Source organism: Carya illinoinensis, chromosome 6 (genome assembly GCF_018687715.1).
Source record: "Carya illinoinensis cultivar Pawnee chromosome 6, C.illinoinensisPawnee_v1, whole genome shotgun sequence".
NCBI classification, from domain to species: domain Eukaryota; kingdom Viridiplantae; phylum Streptophyta; class Magnoliopsida; order Fagales; family Juglandaceae; genus Carya; species Carya illinoinensis.
The window spans coordinates 23,780,080-23,804,296 of record NC_056757.1 but is presented as its reverse complement, the minus strand read 5'-3'; the positions used below and the strand labels follow the sequence as shown (position 1 = coordinate 23,804,296).

At 34.8% G+C, this 24,217-nt stretch overlaps 2 protein-coding genes across 2 annotated transcripts; one reads left to right on the top strand and one right to left on the bottom strand.

Moving 5' to 3' along the window:
- The first annotated feature begins 11,831 nt into the window (after positions 1–11,831).
- Positions 11,832–18,480, top strand: LOC122313240 (protein DETOXIFICATION 29-like). Its single transcript, XM_043128066.1, has 8 exons — positions 11,832–12,272; positions 12,374–12,915; positions 15,359–15,445; positions 16,730–16,786; positions 16,889–17,127; positions 17,353–17,471; positions 17,838–17,924; positions 18,079–18,480. Exons 1-8 carry the CDS (start codon positions 11,943–11,945, stop codon positions 18,169–18,171), a joined length of 1,554 nt encoding a protein of 517 aa, XP_042984000.1. The 5' UTR covers positions 11,832–11,942; the 3' UTR covers positions 18,172–18,480.
- A 1,578-nt stretch (positions 18,481–20,058) lies between these two features.
- On the bottom strand, positions 20,059–20,739 carry LOC122313241 (60S ribosomal protein L27a-3-like). The gene has a single exon (XM_043128067.1). It carries the CDS (start codon positions 20,649–20,651, stop codon positions 20,211–20,213), a length of 441 nt encoding a protein of 146 aa, XP_042984001.1. The 5' UTR covers positions 20,652–20,739; the 3' UTR covers positions 20,059–20,210.
- Positions 20,740–24,217: the final 3,478 nt, after the last annotated feature.

Here is a 24,217-nt window from a genome sequence, read left to right as displayed (position 1 = left end):
AGCCCCTCCCTCGCGACTTCTCTCTCTCTCCCACAGATCTCCCTTTCTCCTCTTCCTCGAATTCGTTTCTCCTTCGGATTCCTAGTGCCACCACGTCCGTAGCCGTCGCACCACCTCCAGCTACGAGCGTAGCTAACCCCCACCCCCCCCCCAAGGTCCCCAGCCCCTCCACCGAAGCTCTCCCTCTCTCTCACTGTAAATCTGCTCTCCCCCTCACGGATCCAACTCAAGCACCTGAAATAGGCGATACCAGTGACAAAGTCCAACATGGGTATGCAGAGCAGCTCCAGGTGTTTTTTTCCTTCTTCTTCTTCTTCTACAAATATACCTAATATTGTTGTTTGATTGCGAAGCATGGTTTGAGTCAATTCTTTAGAATATTGCTCAAAAAACAACAATTAGATTTTCCAATTCAAATCTAGTCAAGTTTAGGATGTCTTCGATTCTGTAATTTTGTCCCTGGTTTTGTTAAGTTATTAACAAAACTCAAGCCAAGGGACTATATTAGTACTTGTTGATTTCTTCATTTAGCATTTGACATATTGGGGGGAATTGGTTTAGCATTTGTGATCGATCTGATTAATAGATCATGGGAAACAAGATTAGTTGGATCCAACACACACACACACACATATATATATATATATATATATATGTATATATAGTTCTACATCAATATGGTTTACTTTTTGGAAAAGTCTCTTTAAATTTTGTCCTAGTTGTGGGGTTTTTCTTATGAAAATTATATTTTAATATGGTAGGTGTGTCTATATATATATGAATGAAAGTTTCTTCTTGTTTTTGTGGTCCAAACTCTGTAGCATCATTTGATCATTATAATTTGAAGCTGAAGTGGCTACTGATATTTCCTCAATTACTAACCTATTTGCTCCAATAATTAGGTGAGTTAATTATAGCATAGAAACATACATATATATATATATATATATATAGTTTCTTCTTTTTGGGAAAACATTAAAGCTAGCTAGCTAGCTCTTTTTGTTCCCAGGAGTTATACAAGAGATTATACACGAGATTTTTAAGCCCGGTTTGGGGTTGGGGATGGAAGCTCTTGAATGTCAAGTACTTCTGGGGGGATGGGAGCTCTTGAATTTTTCTCAATGCCCGGTGTTGTTCATCCGCTTTTTTCTCACCATGGAACTCTTCTCTTACTTACTTGTAATTTATGATTGTCAGACGTTGAAGTATGCAAATTAACTCTAGCTCAAAATCTCTAATGGCCCTTCGTCCTCTCTTAAGAATGAAGGGGGCAGTGAGGTAGTGGGTTTAAGATGTGTAGGGTAAAATCAAAATTATGATTTTCACAGCAAGTATTGGGAGATAGAAACTTTATACAGTACTCATTTCTTGAGGAAGATGGTTGTATAGAGCTGTTGAGGAACATCTGGTGTTTCTAAGCAAGAACTTGGTTTTTCTGCATCCTAATTTTACAACTTTCTGGCTGGAAGACTGTTCAGTAAAATGCATTGTGAACCAATATTTTTAGTTTCATCTTGCTATGTCCTAAAGGTTGTTACTAATAAGCAATGAGGATACATTTTTCGTAATTGCGTGGAATGGATGTGATAGTTTATCAACTACTAGGAAATTAACATAAAAGGTCCGAGAAGATCTTGTGGAATGATGATGACTCAAAATTGGAATTATTGGATCTCATTCCTTAAAGGGTGGTATTGTGCCTCTGTAGTATGCATGCTTGTCAGCTTTGTTGATTGTTTTATACATTTTTTTGCCTAGTCTTCGCTGACCATCTTAGGGGTATTTAAGAGACCAGCCATGGGGTATATTTGAGTCAAGCGATTGAGTTCGGATAATCATCATTGTTTGATATATTTGGTAGGTCTGTGAATGGCAAGTCTTTAAACTTGATGTTGTTTGTCTGCATGACAAACGATGCTTGAAAATCTTTCCACTTGAGGGAAGATGGGTGGGTGAGGGGTGATGGAGTTGGATGACTGGGTTTGTTCTTCTTCAGGTTACTAGTGTTGGTTCTGCTGGTCCATTATAATATTATATGTTACGTATTTCCTTAACTCTAAACTAGTAGATCATGGGAATGTACTTTGAGAACACTTTTCCCCAAGATTAATAGGTTAAGTAAGCAACCAATAGGTTTAATAGCAGACTTTAATGGTCTCAAATATTCTTGTCATAAGATATTACCAAATCCAAATGGCAGCCAAATGCTCTAATAGAATCAGTTCCCATCTCATTTTGGGCACTTATGGGGGCTTAGCTCTCCATTTTGGATTTTTGGAATAGCATGATAGAATTTGATACTTTTGTTTAGGTAACTACATTTTTTATATATTCATATATGGGGTTTAGGCTCTTATTTATTTCACAATTTTCTCAATTACAAAAGGAGTTTCCCTAGCCTTTATTATTGATCTGCAAGTGTATGCACTTATAGATAGATGCTAAAAGCAAAACCAACTGCCAACTTGCCTAGCAGTAGTCCACTTTAAAGCATAAAGACAATCAAAGAAAATGAATGGCTCTTTGATTGGGGAAAAAAAATAAAAATCAAAACTTTCTGTGAGTGGGATGTTGGGCACTTGCCAGTACTCCAACATCTAGTCATGTTTATAACGGTGGGAGAGACCTTTCTGTGAGTATAGTTTTCTTGTGTAAATTAACTAATTATAATTATACTGCATTTTCTTTCTATTCTTGAATGTCTTTTGGTATTTATATTTGATGCTCATCTTTTTGATGCCCGATTCTGTTTATACCCTCATTTATACTTGACAGACTTGGCAACAAGAGAGAGTCTTTTGCTCTGCACAGGGGAGCACCCCATTCTGCAATTGGCTTTACATGACGATAGTATTTGGGTTGCAACAACAGATTCTTCCATCAATAGATGGCCTGCTGAGGGATGTAATCCTCAAAAGGTCTTTGAAAGAGGTGGTTCTTTCTTAGCTGGAAACCTATCCTTTTCACGGGCAAGGGTTTCCTTAGAGGGATCTACCCCTGTGAGTAATGCTTCTTTTTGTTGACGTTATTGCATGTCTTACCTTGTTGTTGAATCCTTGTAGATCAGTATTCTTGAGTTCTATTTTAGCTTTTTAATTCTTAAATTTGTTTCTTTTGGATATTTGCATCTTAGGAACTGATCTTAGTGTTATGTCTCATTGAGATTCTAATGCTTTGGCATTTTCGCATAGGTTCCTGTTTACAAAGAACCAACACTTAGCATTCTTGGAACTCCTGTAATAGTGCAGCATGAAATTTTGAATAATAGAAGGAATGTGTTGACTAAGGTAATCATGCTGCCACCCTCATATTTACCATGATAAAAAGTCATTTTTTGCAGGTTGACAGTAAACTGCCCATTAACTGGAGGACCAAGAGAGCAGTGGGTGTGTTAGACCATCAACAACATTCCAGGTAGATTACTAACCGTAAAGTAGTTGTCTCAATTGGCTTACTCTAGCTGCAGTTTTTTATATAGCATAAGCATCATGTTGTCTCAATTGGAATGAATATAGATTTTGATGAATTTATAAGATATAATAGATTGATTTAATTGTATGATAAGGATGTTATGTGTTTTAGGCTATGACAGCCATATAGGTTCACCTGTATTAGAATTTTTTTTTTAATACTATTTGTGGCGATTAAAAGTAGCCGGAAAAGATCTTTTTTTTCGCGGGGAATAAGCTGATAAAACTGAAAAGGGTATTTAATGGCGGCGCTCATAAAAATCACTGGGAAATCCTTTGCCAGCGATTTTTTAATCGCCACCAAAGGAATTTCACAACCGAAAGGATTTGCCAGTGATTCAAAAATCGCTGGCAAAGGACTTTCTGTTTTTAAATTCCTTTGCCAGCGATTTTTAGCGATTCAAAAATCGCTGGCAAAGGATTTGGCAGCGATTTTCTAATTGCTGGCAAATGACTTTCTGTTTTTAAATTCCTTTGCCAGCGATTTTTAGCGATTCAAAAATCGCTGGCAAAGGATTTGGCAGCGATTTTCTAATTGCTGGCAAATGACTTTCTGTTTTTAAATTCCTTTGCCAGCGATTAAAAAATCGCTGGGAAATCCTTTAGTTTTAGCGGGGATTTTTTACTTTCCGCCGCAGTATATCGGAAATAGCTGAATAGTACCGGCGAATATGCAGCGATTTTTAAATCGCCAGTATATGTCTTTGGCGGGGATTTTTCCACTTTTCCCGGCGATTATAAATCGCCGGGAAAAGTGCCATCTGTTGTAGAGCTTGCAGCTAAGCCATGGTGGCACTAGGAGCTGCAGAGAGTACTGAGAGAAGCCGTGAGGAAAAGGCTGCTCGTGTGGGGAAAGATAACTGTTGTAGGTGGTTCCCATGGCTAGGGTTGGGCCAAAGGTGGCTGGCGTGAGGTGGCGACCAATAGTGGCCGGTTGTGGCTGACCTACGGTGGCTTAGAGAGAGAGAGAGAGAGAGAGAGAGAGAGAGAGAGAGAGAGGAAATGAAGGAAAAAGGTTAGGAGCTTGGCTATTTAATCGAGACCCTTCGTATTGGGATCTTCAAAACGATATAAAGGTTAGTTTAAATACTGATTTAAAAATGCATAGGTATTTATTTAATTTAAAATACTAAGAGGAATTAAGATACAATATTATTTTATGAACTTTATAAAATAATATTCCTTCATCATTAATTGAAATGATAAAGTCTTATTAATCACTTGAAAAGAATAAAACCATTTAAATTAATTTAGAGTTTTCAACATAATTTAAATCTCGTAATATTTTTAAATAACTAAAATCATTTAAATTAATAATTTTTCACAATTATAATATTTTTAGAGCTCTCCAAAAATATTATAATTGTGTTATTTAAAATCAAGTTTAGTCTAATAATACTAAAAATATCTCATATAAATATTTCTAGAATATTTAAAATATTCGTAAGTTTTAAAATACTAGATTTGCTTTAAAATCACTTGATATCTTTTAAAAACATGCCATCAAGACTCGGCACCCTTTTGCAGAATGAGACTCGTAACTATAAGAGAAAGAATGAACAGATTGTTACACTTCTAAACTTAAAACCAAATATTTACTAATAATAAAAGAACAAGCATAAGTATATAATTTGGAAAAAAAAATAACTAATATGGTAAATATATATTATTTAAGAAAAAATAACTGATATCTAAAAGAAAATAAATTGTACCTCATATGAATTTGGGATTGGACCACTATATATATGAGAATCGGGAAATATTTTAAATACAAAAAGATTATATAAAAATAAATTTATAAATTTATGTAATTTGATATGATATGTTATATTGTAAAATTATTTTTATTATAAAATAAATATAACGAATTACTTAAATTTTTAATTTATAAATTTATTTTTATATAATTTCTTTATATATATATAGCAGTTTTCACGAAAATTCTCAGACAAAAGATGAATTATGTTGTAAAATAATATTGTTGTAAAATAAATTATATGACCACCTTGAACTAGCCAACATATGCACAGTGTATAGTGCCAGTATAGTAACTGGCATAGTGAATGGCCGACATATGCACAGTGCATAGTGCCAGCATAGTACTGCATAGTAACTGGCATAGTGAATGGCCGACATATGTACAGTGCATAGTGCCAGCATAGTACTGCATAGTAACTGGCATAGTGAATGGCCGACATATGCACAGTGCATAATACCAGCATAGTACTGCATAGTAAGCTAGTATAGTCCCCTTTGTACGCCTATATATATCGTTGAATTCTTTAAGAAATTCATAAGTTTCATAACTTCTCTGAGCTCTATCTCTCTCTCTCTCTCTCCTTTTAGAAAGTTTTATAATAAATCTATCTCTCTCTTTCCTTTTCGATAGTTTTATAACACGTTATCAGCACGAAAGTTCTGACGATCTTGAAGCTAATAGTGCTCTACTTCAAGTAAGTCTTTCAATATATTTTTGTAGTTTTCAAAATGAATATGAAATATTAAACATACTTATGTTCCTGATTTATATATGTAGAAAATGTCAAATCTTACAAAATTGGAATTCGTTGCTCTTGACATTTCTGGGAAAAATTATTTATCTTGGATCCTTGATGCTGAGATCCATCTGGATGCAATGAACCTGAGAGATACAATTAAAGAAGGAAATCAAAGGTCCCTGCAGGACCGTGCTAAAGCAATGATTTTTCTTCGGCACCATCTTCATGAAGAATTAAAAACTGAGTATCTAACGGTGAAAGATCCACTTATTTTGTGGAATGATTTAAGGGAGAGATATGCACACCAGAAAACTGTAATCCTCCTAAAAGCTTGTCATGATTGAATGCACCTGAGGTTGCAAGACTTCAAGAGTGTTAGTGAGTATAACTCTGCACTCTTTAAAATTAGCTCGCTATTGAAATTATATGGTGAAAAAGTCACTGATGATGACTTGTTAGATAAGACATATACTACTTTTCATGCCTCGAATGTGCTCCTGCAGCAGCAGTATCGAGAGCGAAAGTTCAAGAAATATTCTGAACTTATATCTTGTCTTCTATTAGCTGAGCAAAATAATGAGCTTTTATTAAGAAATCACCAGTCACGTCCTACTGGTTCTATATCATTCCTGAAGTGAATGGTACTAGATTTACATCATTCCCAGAAGTGAATGGTGCATCTTTTCAAAGAAAAAGAGGGCGTGGACGTGGTAAGAAAAACTATAGAAGTGGAGGTCTTAGAAGTGACCACACTAAAAGGGAAAATAATAGATATACACCGTACCACCAGAAGTGGTTCAACTCAGAAAAGGGCAAAGGTCCTCAAAATAAATTTGTAAAGAAATATGAATATGAATGCCATAGATGTGGTATGACTGGACATTGGTCTCGTACCTGTCGTACAGCTAAGCACTTGGTTGACTTATACCAATCTTCTATAAAAGAAAAAATAAAGAAATTTGAAACAAATTTTGCTGAACCATCATATGCTTTAAATTCTATAGATGGAGAAGATATTACAAGCCTTGATGTTTCTGATTTCTTTGAGGATTCTAGTGGTAGAGTTGATCATGGAAGTGTTCCTTTTTAATTAATGTATTTCCTTTATATTATTGTAAAATATTTTTATTCTGCAATGTTTTTTTTTAATAATGAAAGTTTTATATATTTTGTAGAATCATGAGTCTTATTGATGAACTTTCTATCTCCGAGATGAACAATAAAGATATATGTCTGGCTGACAGTGCTACAACTCACACAATTCTTAAGGATAAAAAATATTTTCAAAATCTAACATTGAGTAAAGCCTATGTCCATACTATTTCCGGTTCATCGAATCTAATTGAAGGCTCTGGAAGAGCTTATATTGTGTTGCCTAATGACACCAAATTTTGTATTAATGATACTCTATTTTCTTCACAATCCAGAAGAAATTTATTAAGTTTTAAAGATATACGTCGTAATGGTTGTCATATTGAAACCATTAACGAAGACGATAAAGAGCATCTTCTCATTACTAAAATAATTTCGAGCCAGAAGCTCGTATTAGAAAAACTGCCTGCCCTCTCATCTGGATTGTATTATACAAAAATGAGAACAATTGAATCACATGTTGTAATGCACCAGAAGTGCATTGATCCCAAAATATTTATGACTTGGCATGATCGCCTTGGACATCCGGGATCAATAATGATGAGACGAATAATTGATCATTCGTATGGGCATACCCTAAAGAATCAGAAGATTATCTTACCCAATGAATATCCATGTTCTGCATGTTCTCAAGGTAAATTGATTATCAAAACATCTATTTCAAAGGTTGTTTTTGAATCTCCATCTTTTTTATAAAGGATTCATGGAGATATATGTGGGCCTATTCAACTATCAAGTGGACCGTTCAGATATTTTATGGTTTTAATTGATGCATCAAGTCAATGGTCACATGTTTGTCTACTTTCCACTAGAAATGCTGCATTTGCTAAACTTCTTGCACAAATAATTAAGCTACGAGCACAATTTCCTGACTATCCAATTAAAACTAGTCGATTGGATAATGCAGGAGAATTTACATCTCAAGCTTTTGATAATTATTGCATGTCAATAGGAATAGATGTTGAACATCCAGTTGCCCACACACACACTCAAAATGGTTTAGCTGAATCATTGATTAAAAGGCTTCAGCTAATCGCTAGACCTTTACTCATGAAATCAAATCTTCCTATTTCTGCTTGGGGACATGCTATAATTCATGCAGCATCATTAATTCGAGTTAGGCCATCAGCATATCACAAATATTCACCATTACAGCTTGCATTTGGTCAGCAACCAAATATTTCTCATCTTCATATTTTTGGATGTACTGTATATGTTCCAATTGCACCTCCACAACGTACAAAGATGGGCCCTCAACGTAGACTTGGGATATATGTTGGGTTTGATTCTCCATCTATTATCAGATACCTTGAGCCTCTTACAGGGGATATGTTTAAAGCACATTTTGAGGATTGTCATTTTGACGAATCCATTTTTCCAACATTGGGTAATGAGAAGTCGGTGCCTGAAGCACGACAGGAAATTACTTGGGAAAATAAAGCTCTTTCCCAATTTGATCCTCGTACAAAAGAATATAATCTAGAGGTTCAAAAGATTATTCATTTGCAAAGTATTGCAAACCAATTACCGGATGTATTTACTAACACTAAAGGTGTGGTAAAATCATATATTCCTGCTGTTAATGTTCCAGCAAGGATTGCAGTCCCTGAAGGACAAGTTGCCAAAATAGCAATAGGCGAATCTAAGATACGCCTGAAGCGTAGACGGCCTATTGGTGCTAAGGACAAAATTCCTCGGAAGAGGAAAATACAAAATGAATTTGGTACTCCTGAAGAGTCCATACCAACACAGGCCATAAGAGTAATTGATGCTCCTGAAGAGAGTAAATCTCCTGAGAAAGAACCTCCTGAAGAGGTATTTCATGAAGTGTCTTCCTTTGAAGAGGGACAGGTACCTGAAAATAACGAGATCTCGATACATTTCATGAGTACAGGAGAAATTTTGAATAGAAATAAAACTGTTGTCGATAACATATTTTCATATAAAATGGCTCTTGACATTACCAGAAGTAATGAAGAAATTGAGCCAAGAACTGTCGAAGAATGTCGACGTAGAGATGACTGGCCAAAATGGAAATCAGCTATTGAAACTGAATTAAACTCGCTAGTAAAGCGAGAGGTCTTTGGACCAATTATACAAACACCAAAGGGTGTAATGCCCGTTGGATATAAATGGGTATTTATACGTAAACGTAATGAAAGCAATGAAATTGTGCGATATAAAGCACGACTTGTTGCACAAGGTTTCCTGCAGAAACCGGGGATTGATTATGAGGAAACATACTCTCCTGTTATGGATGCAATCACATTCAGATATTTGATCAGTTTGGCAGTTATAAAAAGATTGAATATGCAATTGATGGATGTGGTCACTGCATATTTATATGGATCATTAGATCATGACATATATATGAAAATCCCTGAAGGATATAAAATGCTTGAAGCTTCTAATCTGAGTACATCCAGAAGTATGTATTCTATTAAGCTTCAAAGATCTTTATATGGGTTAAAACAATCCGGACGCATGTGGTATAAACGCCTTAGCGAATATCTATTGAAAGAAGGATTTGAGAATAATCCAATATGCCCATGTGTTTTTATTAAGAAATCAGACTCCGGATTTGTTATTATTGCGGTTTATGTTGATGATCTAAATCTTGTTGGAACTCCTGAAGAGATTAGAAGAACCGCTACATATTTAAAGAATGAATTTAAAATGAAGGATCTTGGCAAAACGAAATTTTGTCTCGGCCTGCAGCTCAAGCATTTGCCAAATGGAATTCTCATTCATCAGTCAAATTATACAGAGAAAGTCTTGAAACACTTTTACATGGACAAAACTCATCCCCTGAGTACTCCAATGGTTGTTCGATCACTTAATGTGCAAAATGATCCATTTCGTCCTTGTGAAGACAATGAAGAAATTCTTGGTCCTGAAATACCTTATCTCAGTGCAATTGGAGCCCTGATGTATCTTGCAAATTGCACTCGGCCTGATATTGCATTTTCAGTTAATTTACTTGCAAGATATAGTTCCGCACCAACTCGAAGAAATTGGAATGGCATTAAACATATCCTTCGATACCTTCGAGGTACGGTTGATATGGGATTATTTTATCAACATGGTTCAAATCCACAATTAGTTGGATATGCAGATGCAGGTTATCTTTCAGATCCACACAGAGGTAGATCTCAAACTGGATATGTATTTACTTATGAAAATTCTGCTATATCATGGAGATCTGTCAAACAAACATTATCTGCTACCTCTTCAAATCACTCAGAGATCATTGCAATTCATGAAGCAAGTCAAGAATGTATTTGGCTAAGATCAATGATCCAACATATTCAAGAAAAGTGTGGTCTTCCAGTGATTAATGATAGCCCAACAACTTTATAAGAAGATAATGCTGCTTATATTACTCAAATTAGAGGAGGATATATCAAAGGTAATAGAACCAAACATATTTTACCTAAATTCTTTTATACTCATGAACTTCAAGAGAAATGTGAAATTAAAATCAAGCAGATATGATCAAGTGATAATCTGGCAGATTTATTCACAAAAGCATTATCAACTACAACATTTAAGAAGATTGTGCAGAACATTGGAATGTGGAAACTTGAAGACCTTTTATCATGCACTTTTCAGGGGGAGTAATGTCTTGAAGACTTATACTGATTGTACTCTTTTTCCTTCACTAAGGTTTTATCCCACTGGGTTTTCCTTTGCAAGGTTTTAATGAGGCAATCTTAAAACATTTTACGGTACACATGAATATTGTACTCTTTTTCCTTCGCCATTGATTTTTTTCCACAGGGTTTTTCCTTGGCAAGGTTTTAACGAGGCTATTCATTATATGTGGTCATCCAAAGGGGGAGTGTTGTAAAATAAATTGTATGACCACCTTGAGCTAGCCGACATATGCACAGTATATAGTGTCAGTATAGTAACTGGCATAGTGAATGACCGACATATGCACGGTGCATAGTGCTAGCATAGTACTGCATAGTAAGCTAGCATAGTCCCATTTATACGCCTATATATATCGTTGAATTTTTTAAGAAATTCATAAGTCTCATAACTTCATTGAGCTCTATCTCTCTCCTTTTAGAAAGTTTTATAACAAATTAATGGTTCCGTACTTCCTATTCCGTAATTAACTTCGTCAAGCAGTCAGCGATTGCACTTAATTCCCTATCAAAAAGTCAGTATTATGGTTTGTAAAATGTGATGGAAAAAACCTGTTCAAATTAACCTAATAAGTCAGTCCTGCCATTGTTCTTGGGCAGAGGGCTTTGCCAATTATAATGTGGTACGTGTGTGTATATATATATATATAGTACACTGGATTTAGTCAATGGCAGGCCATATCAATAATTTATATGTAAAGAAGGCAGTGTTTCCATATTAATCGATCCCCTTTTCGACTGAGCTTTGAAAATCTATATATACCAGCTATGGCAGGAGACCGTGATATGTGATCAAAAAGAGGAATCATATATCATTTATAAAATTATTACATTACCAAAGTATCAAACCCACAAACGTAATCTTTTGTTTTTATTTTTTTTTCTGTTTTCTGTTTTGAATGAAAATGTGAACAGACCATCATGAACTCTAGTGGATGTAAGAAGTAGAAGATAAATATTTAAAGGTCAGGCGCAACCCATTATTGTAGGATAAAACAAAATTTGAGTCATACGAAGAAAGGTAGTTGGGGGCATGAGAATATATATAATTCTGCTGATGAACTAGACATGGGAGCCTTAAAGGTTTGATCTACAACTTCCAGCTAGTTAAAACCTATAGGCCAATCTCTCTCTCTCTCTCTCTCTCTCTCTCTCTCTCTCTCTCTCTCATGGAGGATGGTAAGCAGCCATTTTTGACCTCCAGGAACGAGGACCAAGACCAAGAGGAGGAGCAGCAGCTGGTACAGCCCACCGCAGCCACGTTCGTTGCCGGTGTCCCTGACATCGCTCCGATCAAGGGGTTTAGAGACGTCTGCAGACAGTTCCTCGTTGAGTCAAAGAAGCTCTGGTACCTCGCCGGCCCAGCCATCTTCACCTCCATATGCCAGTACTCACTCGGTGCCATAACCCAAGTCTTCGCTGGCCACGTCGGAACGCTAGCACTCGCAGCTGTCTCCATCGAAAACTCTGTCATAGCTGGCTTCTCCTTCGGCGTCATGGTATGTACCTACAAAATGGCACTATTTTATCAAAATTCTGAAGAATATGTATTCTCTTGATTGTTGAGCTGATTAACAAATACTGATCAATATCAAATCAGCTTGGAATGGGGAGCGCGCTCGAAACGCTATGCGGGCAAGCATACGGAGCTGGACAGGTTGATATGCTGGGGATCTACATGCAAAGGTCGTGGGTGATTCTGGTGACCACGGCTTTGTTTCTAAGCCTTCTGTACATCTTTGCGGAGCCACTCTTGAAACTCATCGGCCAAACCGACGCAATATCGGAAGCGGCGGGAGTCTTCGCCATTTGGATGATTCCGCAGCTTTTCGCTTACGCGATGAACTTCCCGATCGCCAAGTTCCTGCAGTCGCAAAGCAAGATAATGGTGATGGCGGTGATTGCTGCGGTGGTTCTGGTTCTGCACGCTTTCTTTAGCTGGTTGTTGATGCTGAAGTTGGGATGGGGGCTGGTGGGAGCGGCGGTGGTGCTGAACTCATCGTGGGTGATCATAGTGGTTGCACAGCTTATATATATTTTCTGTGGGACCTGCGGACGGGCCTGGTCTGGGTTTTCATGGAAAGCGTTTCAGAATCTTTGGGGTTTCGTGAGATTATCTCTGGCCTCCGCAGTTATGCTCTGGTACTCGTAACTCATCTCACTACTTTTTTTTCCAATTTTATTATTCTATTATTAAATATGGTTCAACTTCAGCCGGAGGAAGAAATATTATAAAATAATAAATTTATAAATTAACATAATATTATAAAATTATTTTTATTATAAAATAAATTAAGATATTATATAAAATTTATTTGTGACTCTAAACGCTTATCTTTTATTATTGGGTGCCGCTACTCAATTCATAAGTTAATTCTTTAAAACTTATCAATGTATTTTTTAAAAATAAAAAACTTGATTTTACTAATAGTCACTTATTTAATTATTAAAAAATAAAATAAAATATTCAAACATTAAGCCCACTTAACTAAGATTAATTCAATTTAGTTTAATTTTAAGTTGAGTCTAACATTTAAATATCAAAATAAATCACTAAACTCATCTCAACTCAAAATTTCTTTACACGTGAGACTCATAATCTTTTTTAACTCATACTTCTTTACACACTAGATTCACAACCTTGTTCAACTTCATATAAATATATCTAAAATTATTTTAATATTTAAACGTATCTAAACTCATCTTAGATAAGTTTCACAAAACTCACTCTACTATCTCAACTCACTAATATTTATAAACAATTCAATTCAAATCAACAGCTAAACGAATTTTAACAAGATAAACTCACATGACCAGACCAACTGACCAAGTATCATTTTCTTTTATTATTATATTTTATTACGAGTAGTTGTTAGAATTATTATATTAAATGGGGTATGATTAAAATAATGAAAATAAAAACAAATAGCATTACATATATGAACACAAGTACATGGATAAATCATTTTTTTAAATGCTGTGTGTGCGTGTGTTAATTGGACGAGAAATAAACTTTTGTATCTAAAGTTTATAATTTCAGCCTTCGTAAGCCACGGATCGGCCTCATAATATACGATATATTCTTTTTAGCTTTCCTATTTATCATTCTTAAGCATCATATATATATTATATTTTTTTAATTAAAATTATAAATTAATTAATTTTTTTTCTCATTGTCTATACATTATACATTTGATAAGAAAAAAATTAAAAAAAATTAAATTTTACTACTTATCATCTCATACACCATATTTTTTTAATTTTATTATTATTAAATTAATTAAATTCTTCTACTTATTATCTATATACTATATATTTATTAAGAGAAAAAATTAAAAATTAAAAAATTAAATATAATATGTGATATATAAAGGTGATGAATAAAATTTTTTATTTTTTTATTCATGCTGGTCTGTCAAACGGGGTAGAATCGGTCAACAGAGTTAATTTTTTTCCGTTTTCTCTACTATATATCCACGTTTTTAGAGAAAATAAAATATATAAATCATTTGAGAAAATATCTATCATATATATATATATATATTTTTTTTATAATCGTTTCATTATTTTATAATATATATTAAAATAATAAATGTATAAATAAAATATAATAAAAATAATAATAATATTATGATTATTATTCACTTAAAAATCGGGAGCACATCCTGTCTTGTCATGGAAAATTAAAGGAGAGAACAAAAATCCTTGTCCCATGACGTCAGTGTGTACGAGAGTTTTTTGTTGTCATTGAATGCTCGGCATACTGGTCTAAAAATTTGTTAGGTAGGTTTGCAGATAAATTTATTATAATTTTTTTAATTTTTATATAAAATATAATAAATAATTTAATGTTTTAGAATTTTAAAATAATAATAATATTTAAAAATAATATTTAAAATTTTTATTTAAAATAAAAAATTTTCATCTCACTATTTAAATCTACCATTTAATAAAAAAACTTATATTTAATATCGATCATTAATCATGTCATATATACCAATAGGCCATTTTAGACAGATTTAGAAGGTATATCTTAATTCAAAATTTTTATTTTATCATTATAAATATTTTAAATTTTTATATAAAATATAATAAATAATTTAACTTTTTTAAATTTTAATTCAATTTTTTTAAATTTTAAAATAATAATAATATTAAAAAATAATATTTTAAACTTTTACCTTAATTTAAAATTCTCATCTTACTTACCAAACTTGTCCTTAATGTCCAAAACAGAAAATAGAATCTTTTTTAATTTTATTTTTCGATCATATTAATTGATGCCATAAATTCAAAATAATCTGCAATTTACATTAAAAAGAAAAAAGAAAATGTTATTATGTCCACTAATTAATACTACTCAATTTGCCACATTAACGTGATACTACAATATGATATTACGTGACTTATTAAAATGAATTTTAAAATTATATATTTAAAACAAAATAGTATTCAGAAAGATAAAAAGACAAATGCTAAAATTTTCGACTGATAAAATATATATATATATATATGAGTTTGTGTGGTTCAAGAGCATTCAACGTTGGATGGTGCATTAACGCTGATATCATGAATGATTTTACAGCTTGGAAGTTTGGTATTTCATGGCGCTAATCCTATTCGCTGGATATCTGAAGAATGCGGAAGTTTCGGTTGATGCGTTGTCCATATGGTCAGTTTCACTACGTCCAACCTTGGATTTATGTTATGTGTACATCAATTAATACAGACGGACCCACGAAAACGAAAAAACCAATACAAGACCAAAAATAAACCCAAAGAAAAATCTCGGTTGAAGTCCCATCAGGTGTGTACAATTATTTGTAAGTGAAAAAATATGGGTTATTATTAAAAAAATAATTTTTTTTTTATGTAAATCCACCTTTTTTATAAAAAAAAAAAATACGCGAGAAGGTTTGTTTACACACTCCAAATTAACTATTAATATTGTTTCTCTTTTCAATATTGCTCGAGTGAAGGAGATATCCCTCAGATTAGTATTCAACTAGAGAACTCGGACTCTTTTGATTTCTTTATCCAGAGGGATTGCACATAGTAATAATTTTTTATAATTTTTTATAATTTTTATATAAAATATAATAAATAATTTAATTTTTTTAAATTTTAAAATAAAAATTATATTAAAAAAATTATATTTTAATAATATTTTATTTAATTTTTAATTTTTATCTGATCTTCTCTATCTAAGAAAACGTGTCAAAGTTCCACCAACCAATCGGGAGCCTAAAGAACACCTTCTCAGATCATGTATTATCTTTTGAAAAACCTAATATTCCCACCAACTTTCTTAATATAACGACAGGGAAAAAAAATAGTAATAATAATTATAATAATAATGATAGAAATAATTGACCTAACATTCTTCATCACCATTTCCATTGACCTTTCTTTTGGAATGATATCCACTAGATGATTAAGCTTGTCTAGGATGGACTGACATTTTACTTATGTAAATATCGTGTATTTATTTTTAAAAAAATAAAGTTTATTAATAAAAAATTAATTTTTTATATAAATATTATATTTATTACTTTTAAAAATAAAATAGAAAAGGCCGGAACTACAAACTCCAAAATTGTATATATTATACATACATCTCACAAGATGATCCATAAGCGATTGAAAATGAAGGAAAACCTACCAATCAAAGTTTGGTGAAATCTCGAAATGTTAATATATATATATATATATATATATATATATGTATATATATATATATATATAACTGGTCGTCATTACCCGTGTATAATTTGTATAATTGCCTAAACGTGGCCTTCTTCAATATAATAAATTAAAGAAAAAAAAAAACAAAGTATTACATAGGAAAGAAGAAGTCTCATGCATAGATCTTCAAAATTTTAAATCATTTTAGGATTTATTAACGTGAATTTTTAGACTGTTTGTTTTGCTGTACTTGTTGTCGTTGATGTTTCAGCATGAACATCTTGGGATGGACAATCATGGTAGCTCTTGGGATGAATGCCGCCATAAGGTAATATATATGGATGAACTCCATTAATCAAGCTATTATATGTTTCTTTATTTGCAAAACATAAATGGTATTAAAAATAAATGAATATTTTGCAATTTGCAGTGTGAGGGTATCAAATGAATTGGGAGCAGCTCACCCAAGAACGGCCAAGTTTTCATTAGTGGTGGCAGTGATAACATCATTTCTAATCGGCATCGTCCTCTCCGCCATTCTGATAATTACACGAAACGACTACCCATCTTTGTTTTCTAGTGATACAGATGTAGAAACCCTAGTTAAGGAGCTCACTCCAATACTGGCTGCATGCATTGTCATTAACAATGTTCAACCTGTTCTCTCAGGTACCAGCTCCAACCTTGTTCCTATAACTTTTGCCTAGCTCCGCTCCCTTTTGAATGCCTATTGAATTCATCATGCCTGTACATTTCTTTGCATCTTTTGGTATACAAGATTATAAGATATTTTGTTTTTGTAATCTTCATCCTCTTGTTTTTGTACATTTTTTTTTTAAGATTTAGGAGTCAAGAAAAATGATTTTAGTCAATGGATGAATGTTGTTTGTGCAGGGGTGGCAATTGGAGCAGGATGGCAAGCTGTTGTCGCTTATGTGAACATTGCATGTTACTACGTGTTTGGGATCCCTCTGGGTCTCATTTTGGGTTACAAGCTCGATATGGGTGTCAGGGTACGTAATTCTCTCTCCCTCTCATTTTATTTTCTTTTGAACGATACCAATGATCTTCTTTATAGATTTTGTCATCTTCAATCATACTCATGAAACGATGCATTTTAAATAGCTTTATATACCAGCTACCTAAAATAACCGTAACATGACGAGTGATTGGAGATGACAAAATTTGATATGAAAGCATTATTCTTTTTTATTATTTAATTTCTCTATCGAGTGAAAATGGTGATGCAACTCCTGCTAGAGAAATATTTTTAACTGACCATGAGAGGAAAAGAATCATAATAAATAGAGAAAAAGTGAACCAAATTCATGAGAAATTGACTAACTTCCTACTTGATGGTGTTGATTTATAATTTTCAGGGGATCTGGTATGGAATGATGACAGGAACGATTGTACAGACGTGTGTTCTTTTCTTCATAGTTTATAGGACCAACTGGAGCAAAGAGGTAAACTTTGACAAATTTTCCATACACAAGAAAATCAATCGTCTTCATTATATATTTCTTACAAGAATGGGAATCTCAAATCACACAAGTAATGTTCGACAGTGAGCCCATGTCAAGCATAGAGGGATTTTAACTAAAGTGGTGTGAAATGCAGGCTTCTATTGCTGAAGACAGGATAAGGAAATGGGGAGGGCAAGCAGAGACCGGTACCATAGAGAACAATGTCGACAAAACAGCCGAGACCTAAGAGTGATGAACCCGATTTTTGCAGAACATCAGTGGCAAATTGCAGGCCACTTAGAAGCCAATTTTCTTAACGTTTAGGCCCCAACAACAATTTGGTTTACATGTTTTTGAAGAGCAAGATTCACTCCTTGCCCGGAGTAATTACTAATAAAGTATTCACATTCTGCGAGGAAATTATCATCTTAAATTGTCCAACCTCTGATGCAAATTGGAACGCATGATGAACATTTAACAGCTGTAGGAACTTAAGTCATCTCATCTTGAAATGTTCTATCTTCTATTCTAATACACAGAATACTGAATATCACTACTCCCTGTGTACACGATCTAGTTAAAAGACCAATTGAAGTTTTTTCATCGCTCGTCTTGGTGAAATGATATCTAAATTTCACATTATATACAAATACATTATAACTCTTCATTCCAAACAAGGTAAAGAGAAATAATGGCGATAACAAGTTTTAGATCCATCTGGAAAAGGAATGTTTTGAAGTCATCTTATCGCATTGTGTGCCAAGGACATTACCCCTAGAGTTCTTTTTCCAGGTAAAAAGATAGGAGACAACCAGAGTGGCTTCCCTGCCCAAATACGATCATAGACATAGTAACAACCACTAGCTTGGAATCCGAAAGGGAGGAGGGTCCTAGAGAGTAGAAAGCCGCTCAGGTCCGAGAGGGTCCTCAAGTCAGATTTGAATCATAACCAAGTCTCCAGCCTTATTGAAGGATTCAATGAATACTTGCAACAACTAATATTAGTGTTGCTTCCTTTAACATCAACAGAGGCCTAACCTAATGTGTAAAAAGAGTGGGTAATAAGTGGTACATTGATCTCGTCACAGGGTTGCACCTCAACTGCGGAATAGCCATCAAATCCGATTCTCGAGAACATATGTACTCCTTTTTTTTTATCATTTTTATTTTTATGAGTAGATACGAGAAATTGAATAAAAAAATAGTTTGAAATATGTTTTTATCAACCATACATACCGTTAGGGTTTTTCAGAAAAAAATGACTCGGGATGAACAAAATGCAAAAGCAATATAATAGGCACAAGGGCAACAGATGCAGATGAAATATAAACCAAAACACCGAGAAGAAACATAAAAAGATCAAGTTAATAAGAAAAATCCACAAGCTAGTACCCATCTCCACATATCGTGCACCCAGTCACATTCTCCATATAACATCTGGAGAGAGTGCCTTGAGCCAAGCTATTGCTAACCAGTTAAACAATACCAATATAGAAGACCAGAGAAGCTTTCAAAGACTATCCGTAAAATAAACTACAAAATATGGGAGTAATGACTAAATGTAGGGGCAAACGTTCTATTTCATAAATCTATACCGTTAACGAGTAACAACACATAGAATAGAAAAAAAAATTGTTAATTCTACACACAAGTCTTACACAAGAAGAATACGTCACAGCTACTATACAATGACAAGAACTTTACAATATGACGGATAACATTTAACAACAAGAAAGTTTTGGTCTTGCTGGTATGCTTCTACTCTTGGGTGTAAACAATTTCTAAAGGCTGCTCAACTAGAGGAATTTCTTTTTGAATTATCTGAATTGCACTTGCACGAAAAACTCGACAAGATGCACCCCCGGGATTAATCGGGACCTTGTTCCCAGACACCCGGCACCAATAAAAATAATTCCCAACAAAAATCAGGCATCTTATTATCAAAGACTGATAACAGAAATGAATTGCTAAGAACAACACAAGAAAGCACCAATACAAAAGCACATACAATTACGACAGTAACCTATCCAGCCAGTAAAATGTAGTTGAACAATTTGGCAAAATGGCGAACGATCTACCAAATGAGCTCTTCTCACAGATCAGAAATGAAAATATTATGCATAAACACAAAATCTACCAAAGCGAAAAACATAAGCATAAATAATCCCATCGTTTAAAACTCAGAACGCAATACTTATAGCACAAACAGAAGGTTAAACGTAGTTCCTATATAAATCAAAATTTAAAATGAACCCAAAATGTAACTTATAACCAAAGCAACAAAACCTAAGCGGTGAGGACAACGGCACCACCGGCCTCCTTAATCTTCTTCTCGGCAATCTTCGAGACGAGCTTGGCCTTCACGACTACGGGCTGGTTCTCCGGGAGGACTCCCTTGCCCAAGACCTTGAAGAAGCCGAACTGGGTGACGTCGATGAGAGGAGCGTTGTCTTTGGAGGCCTTATCCTTGACGTCCTTGGGGATCAGGGACCAGAGCTTGTCAACGTTGACAATGGGACAGTAGAACTTGTTGCGGAGCTTGTGGAAATATCGCATACCGACCTTTCCAAAATACCCAGGATGGTACTTGTCGAAGAGGATCCGGTGATGGTGCATGCCTCCGGCGTTTCCGCGGCCTCCCGGGTGCTTCCTGTGCTTCCCGATGCGACCATGTCCAGCGCTCACGTGCCCGCGCTTCTTCCTGTTCTTCTTGAACCGGGTCGTCATTTTCCTTCGCTCTCTCTCCCTCTCTCTATCCGCTAGGGTTTTCGGCGGCAAAGGCCTGAGAGATATATGAGGGTAGGGTTTGAGGATTTATTTGGGGGACGACGGGTTATGGACGGATGGATTTTATAGTTGACGATTTTACCCTTAGGGTTTGTCGATGATTGGGGTTAATGATGGAATTTTAAATGGGCTTTCCATTACGAAGACCATGCTGGGCCTGAGAATGGTGTGAGAGATCTTTACTCGGTCCGTTGAAATATGTGCATCGATATCCAATCCTACCAAGCGGCCCATGCAGAATTTTTTTCTGCTCCCTAGTAGGAACCAGTCCAAGGGTGGCCGCAGTGCCCCCACGGCCAGCTTCTCGATGCTGCAAGGGGTGGGACCAGTGGGTGGTCCTTGAGGTTTTGATTCTAATAGCAAATAGACTTTTTTTTCCCCCTAGGCAAGTATATTATAGATATATTTAACAGTTACAAGTTACAACAGTAAAAAAGATGGGATACCCCAACATTCATCCCAAATCAGCAAATACAACACAAGAAAGAAAGAAAAAAAAAAAAAATATGGAGTCAATGACTTGACCCCCACCTATTTTCCATAAAGAGAAGCCACATGAAGCAGTTCTGATACAGTCTGATAGACGAGACTATAATATTATGACTGGAAGTTGCAGTGAAATGTTTTGTGTTGCATTTCTATAGTCTTGACTGGTTGAATAAGACTTCCACTACCTCGATCCCACAATCTTGGGTTAGGAGAAGCTAAAACAAATGAAGATAGCAAACAGGAGATATGTTGAATTACCAATAGATGACCGTTAGGGACTGGGGGCGCTCGTGGAGGCCATGCACCACACTATGAGAGTGGAAGTTGGTCGGATCTAAAGGATCCAAGGTTGCTAGCCTTGAAAATGCCAAGCATGGTGGCAGCGGACTCTCCTTGGTGCAACGACATGTGGATCTCACCCTCGGTTTGAGCCTCGCATGAGATGTACGTGCCACTTCATTTGGCATTTTGGTTCGACTATCCGAAGGATTGATGGCTGGAGAGTCCTGCAATAGGGTGCGTGCCAGTGGTGGTCTTTGGATGCCGGAAAGCAATAGATCATCAATTTTCCTTGCTATGGATGGAAAAAAATAGAAATAGAAAAAGAAAAGGCTAGTCAACTTTTGGAAAACCCAATATGGAGAAGGAGGCTGAGCTTCACCCCTTTTAAATAGAGAAGATGGGATGTTTGGGTTTTTAGTTGAGAGCAAGATCACCTAGAGAGAGAGAAAAGGAGATTGTGACGAAATTAGTATATAGCCTTTTATTATGGTAAGACTTATGTATCAAATAGTCTATCCATCCAAATTTAATTAATTTACTAAAATAAATTTTGACATATCGTGATATGATGTGACTAATCACAAGTGGACAAGTATCATCACAATCACAAGTGGACAAGTATCTAATTTTTAACAAGATTTAAAAAAATGCCCATTTAACAAACTATATTATTAGACAATATTAAAAACTTTAAAATCCTAGAATAATTATAATGAAAAGAGTTTTGCTACAGATTAGCCACTGTTCACGGCTAATCTGTAGCACATCTTACGTGTCATTTTTTTTAAAATAAACAAAACGTTTTCATCTCTCAGCTCACCCATCTCTTAACACCCCCTCCCCCTACCCGATCCCTCTCTCAGATCACCTAGCCCTGCATGACCGTGTGCCACCTGCAGTGCCATCAGCCACCACCTTCAAACCTTCACGGAAGCCCCCACGCGCAGCCCCTTCTCTTAACTCGAAATGGGTTCTACTACATGGTTTGCCGCTAATACCATCACCATCATCAACCTCCAACCCCACCGTCGAGTACAACCGAGCCCTTCACCTCCCCCCCAGCCATCGTCGATCTTCCATAGCATGGTAGCCCTCTCCCTTTCTTTCCCAAAATGGGTTTCACCCATATATGAGTTCTCCACCTTAAATTATCGTATATTGCCACCCACGGCTTCCAGCCGCCACCTCGAGCCTCCACTAGCCACCATCGACCTACCCTAGCCATCCATAGCCTTGATTTCCCCTACCTTTAACCTCACTCTCCCATGGGTTTTCCCATCCATTTGGGAGACATCATTGACGTCAGGTGGGGGTGGGGTTGTCGGGTGGGGGAGAGGATGTAACAGCCCACTAGAAATTTAATTTTGAAATTTCCATTAACTTTAGGAACCTCGTGAAAACCCCATAAGTTTTCACGAATCCATTAATCGTATAGGTTTTTGTTTAATTACATAGTTAGTGTTATTATTTGCTATGGTATCAGAAGTGTGTTTTTGATTATTGGAGATAGTTAGAAGTGTCAAAATGTATTATGGTTTGTGCCATTAGACTCGGAGGGTTATTTAAAGTCTTATGACGCAATAACATTTTTTCATATTTTCGGACAAAACGTCTGTTCAAAACTGTAGATATTATTGGATAAAAAGAAATATCTTGAGGTAATTTTCATGAATATTATTGGGTAAAAATATTTTGAGTTGATTTTTATAGATATTATTAGATAAAAATATCTTAAGTTGATTTTTTGTAGATACTATTGGATAGAATATTATGAGATAATCTTTTATAGATATTTTGGGTAGGAGAAAACTACACTCAACTCTCAACTCCAGCCTCATCTCTTCCATATATCATCCATAAGTATCTCCAGCCACCTCTCCCCACGAAATTATCTTCATTTACACTTTCCATTGAAAGAATATCAAACACTCTCTCTCGGACAGCTTTTAGGAGGTCTTTTGCACACCCATTTCGAAGCTTTTGTAAGTGTTTTATCATAAAATCTCCTTCATATAAGTTGTTCCTTTTTGAGTCTAGTTTACATGGATATCTTATTTGCCCCATTTGAAGATCATTTGGTCAGTAAAATATTGTGTAAACTATAAAAAGGTCATTCTGGGAGATAAACTGGAGAATATGTTATAGTTTGGAGTTTTTGACCAAGCTAATGGATAGATATTGGTCCGAAATTTTTATGGAGTATTTTTAACATGTATATGTGATTATTGGTTGAGGATTTTTGCATGATTAAAGGTTTTGATGAAATATTTTCTTAGATTTAGAAACTTAGAAACTGGAAGAAGAAAAACAGTTTCTGTTTTGAGAAAGCTTAACTCTTTGGTGGTCTAAACCTATTCTAATGACTTTAATAATTTTATTGGAGGATCCTAAGTATCTTATATACATGTTATACTATTATTTTGAAGATATTTGATGTTAGTTTCAAAGATATGAAATTTTATGCAAAGAGATATTCAAATAAGCCAAAGTGTGGATATTCTTGGCTAAATTTATGTTTTGGTTAATTTCTAATCATTTGATCTTGAATTAGAAGCTTATATATGTTTTAGAACATCTTTTTAAACCATGTGATGGTTTGGTTTGAAGATCATATATTTATAAGTCATAGATCAAGAGATTTATCAAAACTAGTTGAGGAAAAAGTTTCTGTTTTTGGACTAAGTGTAAAACCAAAAACTCCAAATGCTATTTTGTGATTTTGGTGACTTTAGTTT